The 12,102-nt window shown below is 41.4% G+C and overlaps 1 protein-coding gene across 6 annotated transcripts in view; it reads left to right on the plus strand.

The window, feature by feature from the left end:
• The window catches only part of SDK1 (sidekick cell adhesion molecule 1), a 595,311-nt gene that overhangs the window by 235,151 nt on the left and 348,058 nt on the right, over positions 1–12,102 (plus strand). For all 6 annotated transcript variants that reach the window (XM_081839463.1, XM_081839466.1, XM_081839467.1 and 3 more), the window contains exon 5: positions 3,687–3,820. In XM_081839463.1, coding sequence (XP_081695589.1) covers positions 3,687–3,820 — 134 coding nt within the window. The remainder of the gene's footprint in view (positions 1–3,686; positions 3,821–12,102) is intronic.

The following is a 12,102-nucleotide window of genomic DNA, read 5'->3' on the forward strand; positions in this document are numbered from 1 at the left end:
CTAGGACTTGCCGATCAGAAGGTCAGCAGTTCAAATCCCCGCGATGGGGTGAGCTCCCGTTGCTCGGTCCCTGCTCTTGCCAACTTAGCAGTTCTAAAGCATGCCAGTGCAAGTAGATAAATAAAGTGGGTACCACTCCAGCGGGAAGGTAAATGGCGTTTCCATGTGCTGCTCTGGTTTAGCCAGAAGTGGCTTAGTCATGCTGGCCACATGACTTGGAAAAATAGTCTGCGGACAAACGTCAGCTCCCTCGGCCAGTAAAGCGAGATGAGCGCGGAAACCCTAGAGTCATTCGTGACTGGACTTAACTGTCAGGGGTCCTTTACCTTTACCTTTTTAAATGTATGCTTAATATGAAGCAGGTTTACTGTAATATCTTGGTTTTCCTTAACTGGGGCATGGTGGGGTGTTGATACTTTCTGTGAAGGCAAGGAAAAGGTGGATCTCTTCACTCCATCCCTGAGACTTGATTGGATCAGCCACCTTTCATGTCTAAGAGCCATTTTTTTTAAAAAAAAAAAATCCCCACTGGTGCCAACACACTTAGAATTACTCTTTCTGTGGAAGGGCAAATAGATAATTTGTATTTGAATATATTGTATTTAATGTAACTGTGTTCAAATTGAAAGTTTCCTAGTTGGAAACCCCACTCCAGTTAAAACATTCTCTGTCTTACTTTCCTGTCTTCCATATATGTAGTGCAGACCCCTTAAAATTAGGGCTTATTAGGTAGAATCATAGGACTGTAGAGTTGGAAGGTACCCCAAAGGTCATCTAGTCAACCCCCCTGAAATGCAGGAATCTTTGAAGTAATGTATCTTGTCCAACAATATAGTCCCTGTCAGCTTTTACCTTAATTGCAATCCCAGCACTCCATTTTTTATTTTTTTTAAATCCTTCCTAACCACCCGCTTTCAGAGCTTATCCACTCTTCTTGTTCTGCTCCTTTCCCTGGGGGGAAACTGCAATCGGACGAAAAAGCACTTTGGGTTTTCTCTGAATTGACATTTGCTCTGATTTAACACTAAAGAGTGGTTTTTCCCTGTGAAAGGAGTGGGGCAAGGGTAAGCTGCTTGGCCCCTTGCTTTCTAGGCACAGGGCAAGTGGAAGTGTGAGTAAGCCCTCTGTGTGGGAGCTTCGCTTATTCCAAAGTCTTTTCTGGGGCACCAATAAGTTATGATGCTAACATTGTCCCACTGCCCTCCTTGGAACCTCCTTACCAAAGCCACATCACCACCAACCGCTTAGTTCCTCTCCATCATTCCATGCAAGCAGAGTTACACCTGCCTGGCTGAGAACATGGCATAGGTATTGGAAATCTGAGAGGGGAGTTATCAATATGGGTACATAGTCTCCAAGTTATAAAATACCACTAAGATTGTGCACATTTATTAAGACTTATAATGGAATGTTCCTTCCGAGTGCTCTCTTGTGCCTTCTCCAAGTGCTGCCACCGCTGCTGAACAGGTTGCAGTAGCATTAGCACTATATATGAATGTACTCAAGAGATGAATGCAATCAAGAGATGTACTGAAGAGATGGTTACTACAAAACAGACCATTGCAGCCTCTGAGAGATTGGTTACAACTTAAAGATAGCATCATTTCTCCCAGAAGGCAAGATAACAAACACAAATCATCCATCGTCCCCATTCTTCCCCTCTGTGGCCTCTGCTTTTTGAAGAAGCGTGCTGGAAAACTCTTTGACAATGATTTGTCCATCAATTGTTATAGATTTTAATTTAAAACTGGAGGTTGATTGCTGAGTAAATGTGGAAAGTCTAGTGTTGCAGGCAAGCGGACATAAAAGGCTAGAGCAATTTTACAAGGACTGGTTTATAGAAGCATTTCTTACAAGAAAGGGCAAATTTATACTAGACTTTGCTGCTTCCTCTGAGAAGATGCCATGCTAAGGGCCCACCCACACTGCCGTTTATCTCGTTATTTCAAGTGATTTCAAGTCATGGGGCTGAGAAGTTTTGTTGTTGTTGTTGTTGTTGTTGTTGTTGTTGTTGTTGTTGTTGTTTGCCCCATCACTTTCCCTAGGAAAAACTACTGTTTACTGCTAAATCAGAACAAACATCAATTGGGTTTTCTGCAGATGGAAGTTTGTTCTGATTCAGCAGTAGACTGGGGAATCTAGTTTCTGGAGAAAGCGGTGGGACAGAAACAAACAAATGACCCTCTCGTACCCATGACTTGAAATCACGTGAAATCACAGGACAAACAAAAGTGTGGATGGGCCCTAACTTAGGAGGTGGTACAATTACAGCTGTCAGAAGCAGCTTTGCTCTTCCTTTTCTCTAGAACTTCTTTGAGCTAAGCATGTTAATTAGCTATTTGCTGCAGCTCTTGGTATATGAAGCTTCATAGGCCATACATTTGTATCTCCTGAGATTCTGATGACTTTGATCTGTCTCCACACATTCTCACTTCCCCAGAAATGGACATTAGCATTCTCTTAACAGTGACATTTCATAAGGTTACCTCTGAGCTGTAAGTATTTTGCAAGAGGAGTTTGATTGCAGACTGCAAAAATTAAATTTGAGTAATCAAGTACAGTACTCAATTACTCTGGCACAACAAATTCACTTTAAAAGCAACAATAGTCTTTTTGCAGTTAGGAAAGTGATGAGGAAATTGATGGAAAGACATATCACTCCTATGCAATCAAAAATCAGGATGATTGTTCATTGTTGTATAATCTTCCTGGAAGGAAATCAGAACAAGTGCTCAGCAAACAGTGAATATCATATAACCTTAAAATAGGATTTGGACAAGCAAATAAGGATGAATGTTTAAGAAGCAGGTCTGTCTGAAGAAGCCATAGGGTAGCTCTTCCTGTATTGCTGTTGTTGTTGTCTTTGCAATGAAACAGTATTTACTGGGATGACTGGAGTCAATTGTTTGAATTAAATATTAGAGCTTGGTGGTGTCACTAAGAGTCAAACTGCCCAAGATGCAGAAGATCTTTGTTTGCATTTGCCAACATTTAAATACAAAAATCTTTGCCACTGGATCTTTGCCACTGGTGCTCAGGGAGGGGATAACTTTGTGCTGTTTTCTTGATCTAAATCATGTCTCTTCCACTCCCACCTGCTATTAGATCCATAGGGATGGAACTTAGATTTAGAAAACAGCAGAAGGAAAAGATTAAACCACCTATTGCACAGCACATCTACTTCAAATAAGAACCCTAGAAGCTGCTTAAAGGTAAAAATACAACCTTTATCTGAATACAGATCTCTAGTGCTTCATGCAGTTTGCTTTAGGTGCTCCTTTTAATCTTTCTATAGCTAGAGTGCAAAGAATTGCAGAACTATGTGTACACTGGGTTGTGTTTTTCAAGCAGCTGCCTTTCATTCTGAATGATGAATTGCTTTTAAAATCAAGGTGAGTTTCAAAAGCAGTTTCTGATATAGCATGGGGTTAAGGGAAATATATTCAAAACCCCCACTGTGTATAAACAAGTCACTGCCCATTCCTGAGTGTTCTAGATTCTGGCCTCTGTCAAATTAAAAATCATAAAAATTCCAAAGAAAGAGAGATCAATGAACTTCAATGATTTCCAGGCAGTTTGAGAGGGATTTCCTCTGCAAGCATGCCAGATTTGAGAGAGATATTTTGCAACTTTAATCTTCTTGTCCTAATTTAACAAACCCTGTTTTGCCTTTCCCCCCCAAATAGAACCATCACACTAGAGAATCAGTTGGTCATTCTTGCGACATCAGCAGCGGATGCTGGGTGCTACTATGTCCAGGCAGTCAATGAAAAAAACGGAGAGAATAAGACAAGCCCATTTATTTACCTGAGTGTGACAGGTGAGTACTGATTTTGAAAAATGTATTCTGAAAAGGATGACATGTGTTCCATGGAGAGACATCCCCCCCCCACAAAAAATTAGCTTTAGCAGCAATTTTGGAGGTAGCAGTATTACCTACAAAAAGCAAGACCCTGGAAGGAATTCAGCCTTTCTTTGATTAGCGGATTCTAAGTGTGCATTAAGCAAAGAAAATTCAGTCTCAGGGTTTAAACCTGTCACTTTCCTTGCAGAAATTCATACCAAAAAAGCCACACACTTGGGTGCCCTTTTGAATGAAAACTCTTTAATCAATCAGTATTTTTTAAAGCTGGACTTTTGCATTCTTTTCTTTTGTGTGCATTGAAAAGCTGATGCTATTAGTATTTTTCTATGACGACTTCTTAACTGAAGTGATGACCACATCACACACACCCAGCGCCTACATTCAATATCACTCACTTGAAGCATTTTATCATAATTTGTGCCCTAAAGGAAGCATTTGCAATGTGTTGTGGGTTTTCCATGGGAAAGGAGCAGGGCAAGGGGAAAATCACTCAGATCCATGCGTGGAAAATGTGGGTCAAGCAGGAAACCCCTTGGACCTGTGCTTCCTTGTCATGGGGCAAGTGGAAGTATGGACGAGCCCTAATATGCTGATGATTGAGGATGCCACTGCACTATGGCATACCTGCCTCCTAGCAGATCCTTGGGGCCTTTAAACCAGTTTAGTTTCATTTTAAACCTCACCTACAGGAGACATAGATAGTGGGTCTGTGTGATTAGAGGTTTGTGCAAATTATGGCTCAGATAATGGGCACCCTGCTGTATGATCTGAATTAGAACATGTGATGGTGTGATAGCCAAAAAATTACTAGGCAGGGAATCATCCTTGTTAGATTCACAGATTCCAAAAGATGATGGATCAAAACAGGCATTTTGTGCCAGTTTTATGTTGTTTAGATGTTGTGAAGCAAGTAAGGCAAAATGAAATTGGTTTCCTTATTAATGGGTTAATATAGGTTTTTAAAGGTGTGTTATAGTGTTAGTATAGTGGACACTTTTCTCCTCCTTTTTTAAAAGTACCTTGTACAAGTGAAACTATTCTCAGCAAAGATCACCAAAAGGAAAGGGTTGCATTAAACAGTTTGTATCGCAAAAGAAAAAGAATAGCTTTGAAGGGGTGTTTTTAAATACCTATTCTAAACAGAAGTCCATTTATGTTTTCTTTTCGTGAGTGACTGGTATTTTGCTGCTCTTGATTTCATACCATTTCAGATCAACTGTTTCTGTGGTTGGTTTATATCACACACACATTCTGTATTTTTTATGACCAGCATCTACTGTTGATTCTTTCTTTTTAGAAAAAAAATGATTAATACATATAATTTAAAAGGTAAAATGCTTGCTTTTTGGTGACCAAAGCATCTACTTGCCTAAGGTCTATTTTCTAAAAATGAATTGTTGAGCAGTCAAGTGATAATCGAGAGCAGTTAGTTAAATATGCAAGTGTTTTGCTAAAGAAACGACAGATTGAACTAGGACTGCTGGTCAGCCGCATAAGAAATGCAGGGTTGCCATGGAAAAAACAATGCCAAGCAGAGCTTATTGGGACCTTGGGAGTGGCATAAATGTCATGATCCAGCTGTTCTGTGAGATGGGAGTGAGGTGTAGACTTCTCCGCACATTTTAGAATTGTCTATCTTCACAGATTCTATATAGCTATTTCTGGTTGATGTGCTTTTTAAATGGCATAGGATTTGCAAGCCATACTCATATTTTGGATGCAGAACTGAAGTTAGTTTCATACTAACTTATGCAGCTGCTCCTATTACTGCTTATACCAACCTCCTCATGCCAAAAGGTTGCCATACGCAATTTCCCAGACATAGTTGGTAATCGGCCATCGGAAACAGTGTCCAGGCAGATATCACTTAAATGTCAGGGAAAATCCAGATAGATGGCAACCCATGTGAGCAGTCAAAACAAAACAAATTCCTTCCAGTAGCACCTTAAAGACCAACTAAGTCAGTTCTTGGTATGAGCTTTCGTGTGCATGTCAGTTCTTGGTATGAGCTTTTCGTGTGTATCTGAAGAAGTGTGCATGCACACGAAAGCTCATACCAAGAACTGACTTAGTTGGTCTTTAAGGTGCTACTGGAAGGAATTTGTTTTGTTTTGACTATGGCAGACCAACACGGCTACCTATCTGTAACTGGAACCATGTGAGCAGTGTCATTTTTGGCAATTTACCTTAACAATAGCTCAAAAACTTCAATATAAAATAAACCACAAGCCCACGTTCAGATGACACAATAAGCAAAACCATGACTAAACTTCCAATAGTGCAGCAGCAGCAGAACCAAGCAGCCATGACCTGCGTCTCTGGGAGCTTGAGCATTCATGCTAAACCATGGTTTGGCTCAATGTTAGGGATGAACTAAGCTATTGTCACATAATGAGGAGCCAAACCCAGAAAACCTTGCAGCTTTTGGCACAGACTTCTTCTCTTACATTACAAAATGGGTTTGATAATTACGTTCCCCTCCACCTTGCTAAGTTGCCTGAAAAAATCTTGAATAAAAGGTGCCGTGTCTCTCATTTTTTCCCCCCTGGCAGCAGAGGAAAAACAGCTATACTTAGAATTTAATGACATTCATTTATAAAGCAGGCTTTAATGGTCTGTATTACATAACCACTAATGCACTCTGCAGCTCATTTTCTGATCTTAATTAACATTTGGGAATAGTCAGTCTGTGGCCATGTGAATAAAACATTTGCAACACACCGTAGGCTACAAAGAATGGCATGGACATATAGCAAAGAAAAAAAAATGAAGAGGGGGAAAATAAAAGTGGGATTTGAAGTCCACACAGGTGGTCTTTTGACTAATAGGGGTGGGGGTGGGGAGATAATGATTTAGAGAATAACAGGAGAAACTGAAATCTGAGGCCTTTTTTTTTTTTGCCAATGAAAAGGTCATAATCTTGATAAGAAATGCTTTGATGATATTTGAGTACTGGAGTGGCTGAAATGCTTTTAAGGTGTTAACCTATATATTTTTTAAAAGAAAACAATATAATGGTGTGTGCCTTGAGATTGAAACTGAGAAGAAAGGAAACAATAAAAGTACTAAACTCAACAGACATGAATAAAGCTGAACAGGATTGCAACCAGGCAGGAATAATAGAATTGTAGAAGTGTAGAGTTGAAAGGGACCCAGAGGTTCATCTAGTCCAGCCCCCTGTGAAGCAGGAATCACAACTAAAAAAATCCCTGGCTGATGGCCATCTAACCTCTGCTTTGGAAGCTCTAATGAAGCAGAGTCCGTCCCACTGTTGACCAGCTCTTAACAGTGTGTTCATTTCAGTCCATTGAGCCTGCAAAAGAGTGGGCTTTGTCCAGGAGGGGCAAGGAGGGCGGGGGAGAGAAGCAACAACAGGATATCGTGGGCTTATGCGCATGTGTGCAGGAAGACAAGAACCCCCCTCAAAAAAGCAGTAGAAAATAAAGGCATGTGCAATTGTGGCACAATGTGGTGGAAAGGGTACAGAAAGGGTAGGTAAGAAGAAAGGAAAGTGAAACAGCAAAACAACGTGATGGACAGGATATACTGTGCATTTTCAGGGACACCTCCTTGAAATAGTGCAGAGTAAGGTGTGGTCAGGATTCCAGTCAAAACTTGTGGTGGTACTAGTCTGCACAGTGACAAGCAGAAGGAAACAAGGCATGAACAAAATAATAATAATTATATATATATATATATATATATATATATATATATATATATATGCTTTCGTAGATTTTCACGGGTACAGGAATGCAGGTTTTGGTGTCCTCGGGTGTCTTCCCGTGTAAAAGTTGGGGTGTCTAGGCGACGTTTCGACGAGGTCTCACTCGTCATCTTCAGGCTGGTGCTTTCGGCTTCTTGTTACTGGAACAGAGCAGGATCTCAGTGTTTGAGTTCCTATAAATACTGTAGAGGGGGTGTGGTGTATAGCCTCCAATGTTCTGGGCAGAGAGGAAGTTCCCAGGCTAGTGTGCCTTTTCTTCTTTTGTTCCTTAATTACTTGAGAGATATCTTGAGTGATTTCTTGAGTGATATCCTGAGTACCACTTAGGTGGGTCATTAGGTGTGGATTAGTTGTTAAAGTCTTTGTGTCTTGACCTCTTGAACTTTGTGAAGAGTTTTCCTGAGAAGATGGCTGTACTGTACTTAGTTGTGCTCTGGCTTGGCTTCGTGTATAGGGGCGAGCTGTGGTTTTGTGGCTTGTGTCAGCCAGATCTGTGTAGGGATTGCAGGGGGGTGCAGCATCCGGAGGTGCCACCATGGATTGGCTACTGGATGGTGTCTGTAATTCATCTGTGGAGAGGGTCTGGGTTTGGGTCTGGTGTGGTTGATTGGTGTTGGCGTTCTGTGTGCCTCTGGATCTGGTGTCAGTTTTTGTGGGGAGGGCTAATTTCCAGATGTCTGGCAAGCGGGATGTGTCGTCACGCTTGTTCATGTTGTGAGGGTGTTTCTCTATCTCGATGGCTTCCATGATTATTCTCTTGTGGTGATGTTCCGTGTTAAAGAGCAATTTGGAATCTGCAAAATTAATTTCGTGTCCTGTTTCTTTCATGTGTTGGAAAAGAGAGGAAGTTTTTTCTTCTTTTTTGACGGCATTCTTGTGTTCTGCGATACGTGCATTTATTCGTCTGTTTGTTTGTTCAATGTACGTGGCTGGGCAGACTTTGCAGGGTATTTCATAGATCCCTTGGTTTTCCAACTGGATTTTATCCTTGGGGTTTCTGAGGATATTGGCTATTTTTTGGTTGGTGCAAAAGGCTGTTTTGATATTGTGTTTATGGAGGATTTTGCTAATTTTATCTGTAGTGCCCTTGATATAAGGAAGGAGGACCATGCCATTGTTTTCTTCTGTGTCTTGGTTTTTGGGGGGTGTTACCTTTTGGATTAGCTTCGTAATCCTGTTTTGCTGGTATCCATTGGCAATTAACACGTTTGAGAGATTCTGTAACTCAGTTGTCAAGTGGTCTTTGTCAGCCAGGCGTTTGGTTCTGGAGATGAGAGTCTTGGCTACGGAGTTTATTTGTGCAGGGTGGTGGTGTGATTGTGCATGTAAGTAGCGGTTGGTGTGTGTTTTTTTCCGGTAGATAGTGTGTCCTAGGGAGCCATCAGGTTTTTTGTAGATTAGGACGTCAAGGAAGGGAAGTTGGTTGTTGGCTTCTATTTCCATAGTGAATTGTATTTTGGGGTGTAAGTTGTTGAGATGTGTGAGGAAGCTATCCAGTTTTTCTTTCCCGTGTGGCCAAATTACAAAGGTGTCGTCAACATATCTGAGCCAAAGTTTGGGTTTGTGTTCTGACTTGTCTAAAGCATTGGTTTCAAAGTGTTCCATGTACAGGTTTGCGATGACCGGTGAGAGGGGTGATCCCATAGGTGAACACAAACCCAAACTTTGGCTCAGATATGTTGACGACACCTTTGTAATTTGGCCACACGGGAAAGAAAAACTGGATAGCTTCCTCACACATCTCAACAACTTACACCCCAAAATACAATTCACTATGGAAATAGAAGCCAACAACCAACTTCCCTTCCTTGACGTCCTAATCTACAAAAAACCTGATGGCTCCCTAGGACACACTATCTACCGGAAAAAAACACACACCAACCGCTACTTACATGCACAATCACACCACCACCCTGCACAAATAAACTCCGTAGCCAAGACTCTCATCTCCAGAACCAAACGCCTGGCTGACAAAGACCACTTGACAACTGAGTTACAGAATCTCTCAAACGTGTTAATTGCCAATGGATACCAGCAAAACAGGATTACGAAGCTAATCCAAAAGGTAACACCCCCCAAAAACCAAGACACAGAAGAAAACAATGGCATGGCCCTCCTTCCTTATATCAAGGGCACTACAGATAAAATTAGCAAAATCCTCCATAAACACAATATCAAAACAGCCTTTTGCACCAACCAAAAAATAGCCAATATCCTCAGAAACCCCAAGGATAAAATCCAGTTGGAAAACCAAGGGATCTATGAAATACCCTGCAAAGTCTGCCCAGCCACGTACATTGGACAAACAAACAGACGAATAAATGCACGTATCGCAGAACACAAGAATGCCGTCAAAAAAGAAGAAAAAACTTCCTCTCTTTTCCAACACATGAAAGAAACAGGACACGAAATTAATTTTGCAGATTCCAAATTGCTCTTTAACACGGAACATCACCACAAGAGAATAATCATGGAAGCCATCGAGATAGAGAAACACCCTCACAACATGAACAAGCGTGACGACACATCCCGCTTGCCAGACATCTGGAAATTAGCCCTCCCCACAAAAACTGACACCAGATCCAGAGGCACACAGAACGCCAACACCAATCAACCACGCCAGACCCAAACCCAGACCCTCTCCACAGATGAATTACAGACACCATCCAGTAGCCAATCCATGGTGGCACCTCCGGATGCTGCACCCCCCTGCAATCCCTACACAGATCTGGCTGACACAAGCCACAAAACCACAGCTCGCCCCTATACACGAAGCCAAGCCAGAGCACAACTAAGTACAGTACAGCCATCTTCTCAGGAAAACTCTTCACAAAGTTCAAGAGGTCAAGACACAAAGACTTTAACAACTAATCCACACCTAATGACCCACCTAAGTGGTACTCAGGATATCACTCAAGAAATCACTCAAGATATCTCTCAAGTAATTAAGGAACAAAAGAAGAAAAGGCACACTAGCCTGGGAACTTCCTCTCTGCCCAGAACATTGGAGGCTATACACCACACCCCCTCTACAGTATTTATAGGAACTCAAACACTGAGATCCTGCTCTGTTCCAGTAACAAGAAGCCGAAAGCACCAGCCTGAAGATGACGAGTGAGACCTCGTCGAAACGTCGCCTAGACACCCCAACTTTTACACGGGAAGACACCCGAGGACACCAAAACCTGCATATATATATATATATATATATATATAAAATTTTATTTATATCCTGCCCTCCCCAGCCGAAGCCGGGCTCAGAGCGGCTAACAGCATAGGTCCCCAGTGTGCATAGGCCCCCAGATGAATTTACAAGCCAGGAAAAAAACCAAGACTTGTCGCCCAAATCAGCCCGTAGGGGATGGACAACAAGGGCGTTGGCTCCTGGGGGCTGAGGCACTATGCCCTCCCCCCAATCTTTTTTTGAGGGGGCTCCCTCAATGTTCAGAGGGCCCTGTGTGCAATGCCACGTCATGTTGGGTCCCCTCAATCCTCAATCCTGGCCCCTCTGATGGACAATTATGTCTAGAGCAAAATTCAAAGCCTGATATGTATCTCTTAACCAATATACAGTATCCCATCTTTAGAAGTGTTAACAATGCGACATTATATCTCTGTGCATCTTCAAACACTTTGTGAAAAGACACAAGAAGTGTAGATTGAGTAAATGGCTGAAAAAGCAAGTTTGCAAAAGGTGAGCATTTGTAAGTGTTTTTAGAAGGTTGGATTCCTGTTGCAACACTAATCATCTGAAACTGCAATTCAGGTCTTTGCTTCTGGAATTCCTTGTTCAAGTTATGAAATATAGAGGTGCCTGTCACTTTAGTAGATGTATTAGTAAATTAGATATTCTCGAGCCCAATTCATAATGTTAGGAGATACAATGTGTTTTGCAGGCTTTGACGTCTTCCCTCCAAGCTTTCAGTGCCAGCTTTGAAAAACGCAAAATAAGATTGATGAAATTTTTAAAAACCTTGCCAGCCTGTGGTTCTGAAGAGTCAAAAGATAATAAAGCCAATTATTATTTAACGAAGATAAATCGTCCTCCCAAGCACTGCAAATGTAAAGGAAGGAACCCATTGTCCTGCTGATAAGATTAAAGTAGTGAGGGGGCTGAAATTTAATTCTTGGTTTGGTTATATTGTAATTAATTTGAAATATAAGGATGTCATGTTGGCCTAGCCAGTTTCCATTTGTAGTAACAAGGTGTTTTGTCCCAAGGCATCAGAGGTGCGCAGATTGCATTAAATAGCTCCTTCCTCAAATTTGTCTAGTGATTCAGTTAGCCTTATTTATAATACAAACTCTAGAAGGAGGTAATATTAAGGGTTCTATGGTGCTACATTTAAGTACCCAGAATAATATCCTACAACATTTGTGGTATTTCCCCTTTTATAGGGAAGTTTTTAATATTTGATGTTTTATTGTGTTTTAAATATTTTGTTGGGAGCCACCTAGAGTGGCTGGGGCAACCCAGTCCAGTGGGCAGCGTACAAATAATAAAAATGTT

Source organism: Podarcis erhardii (assembly GCF_964252035.2).
Source record: "Podarcis erhardii genome assembly, chromosome: 14".
NCBI lineage: Eukaryota > Metazoa > Chordata > Lepidosauria > Squamata > Lacertidae > Podarcis > Podarcis erhardii.